This window comes from Pinus tabuliformis, chromosome 8 (assembly GCF_031772625.1).
Source record: "Pinus tabuliformis cultivar Carrire ecotype Pingquan chromosome 8, CPIR1, whole genome shotgun sequence".
Classification (NCBI taxonomy): domain Eukaryota; kingdom Viridiplantae; phylum Streptophyta; class Pinopsida; order Pinales; family Pinaceae; genus Pinus; species Pinus tabuliformis.
Window position 1 is genome coordinate 1,498,696,248 of NC_142294.1, and position 1,554 is coordinate 1,498,697,801.

General features: G+C 45.0%; 1 protein-coding gene across 1 annotated transcript; it reads left to right on the forward strand.

Moving 5' to 3' along the window:
- The first annotated feature begins 213 nt into the window (after positions 1 to 213).
- Positions 214 to 1,195, forward strand: LOC149241512 (kiwellin-like). Its single transcript, XM_089367534.1, has one exon. It carries the CDS (start codon positions 303 to 305, stop codon positions 1,038 to 1,040), a length of 738 nt encoding a protein of 245 aa, XP_089223660.1. The 5' UTR covers positions 214 to 302; the 3' UTR covers positions 1,041 to 1,195.
- The last annotated feature ends 359 nt before the right edge of the window (positions 1,196 to 1,554 follow it).

Consider the following 1,554-nt stretch of genomic DNA (forward strand, 5'->3'; position numbering starts at 1 on the left):
TCAAGCGTGACTTTTTATTATGTCGCAATATTAAAATTGATAACGCGTATATGGTGCCAAACACGTCAGTTTGATCGATAGTCAAAGGTCTTCAGTTGGGTGCCAAACACGTCACCTTGACCCATAGTCAATTCAGAAGGTCCTGAATGACGGCTACGGTCGTCGAGTGAACACACAAAATTCTATAAGAAGGGTGAACCAGAATTCTATAAGAAGGGTGAACCAGTTTCATATCAATCCCATCAAGGTCCTCCATAGCAGAGCGCATCTCTAATCTTGAGTTTTTGTTGAAGTTCCATTCCATGGCGTCTGCAAATAACATGAGCAATGATGTGCTCAGCAGTTGCAGCAGGCTGTTGGTGATTGTCTCCTGCTGCGCATTAATGCTCTTCATCACTCCGATCACATCCCAGAAAGGGTGCGGGAACAGTTGCAAAACATTGAATGACTGCCCCGGGCAATTAATCTGCACCAGCGGCAAATGCACAGACGATCCAGACGTTGGGACTGACATCTGTTCCGGCGCTGGCGGCGGATCCGGCACGGGCACCTGCAAGCCGGGCACGCCTCTGCAAGGAAGGAATCCCCCTTCCAAGGACGCCTGCAACACCGACACCGGAGCCGAATGCTGCACCTCATCTCGCCGTTACACCACATACGATTGCTCTCCTGCGATTTCTTCTCGCACTCCTGCGATTCTCACCCTCAATGACTTCACCCAGGGGGGAGATGGAGGCGCCCCCTCGAGCTGCGAGGGCAAGTATTATAGCAACTCTGAACCCGTGGTTGCGCTTTCCACCGGTTGGTTTAACAACGGGAGCCGATGCAAAAATCAGATCAGAATTAGCTGGAATGGGAAAAGCGTGGTGGCGAAGGTAGTGGACGAATGCGATTCAAGAAATGGGTGCGACGAAGAGCACGGGTATCAGCCGCCCTGCCGCAACAACATTGTGGACGCTTCCGTTGCGGTGTGGAACGCTCTGGGAGTGCCCAAGGACACCCAGGGCGACGATCTCTCCGTCACATGGTCCCTCCCATAGTCACTAGTCTACATACAATACTTCCACCACTAATATCCTACCCTAACCTACTGTCTCTTGTAGCCTCCTATGCAGCTACATAATAAATCTTGTAATAAATAATACTGCAGAAACAGTATCACTTGACATTAAGTAAATAATACATTTTCGCTGCCTCTAGATCTTAGAAAAATTAATTCTTACTAATTTGATTGTCGATTTTACGATAATATTTTTAATTTTACTTTTTTTCAATGAAAAATGTAACCTTTTTTTTATTCAAAGAGAATAAAAAAGTACAGACTGTGCATTAACAGCAGACCAAAAAATAACAGATTTCTAAACTTCCTAGAATAGGCGATATTTAGCTATGTCTCTAAATCTATATCAACTGATACAAGTATGAACGCTGATAACCCTAAGCGGTATTTCAAGTTTGAAATGAACAAAACCACCAAAAAGAAGGCAACCACCATGAAAAAGAAAAAAACACCCCACCATGAAAAAGAAAAAAACACCTTTTGATGATTTTGAC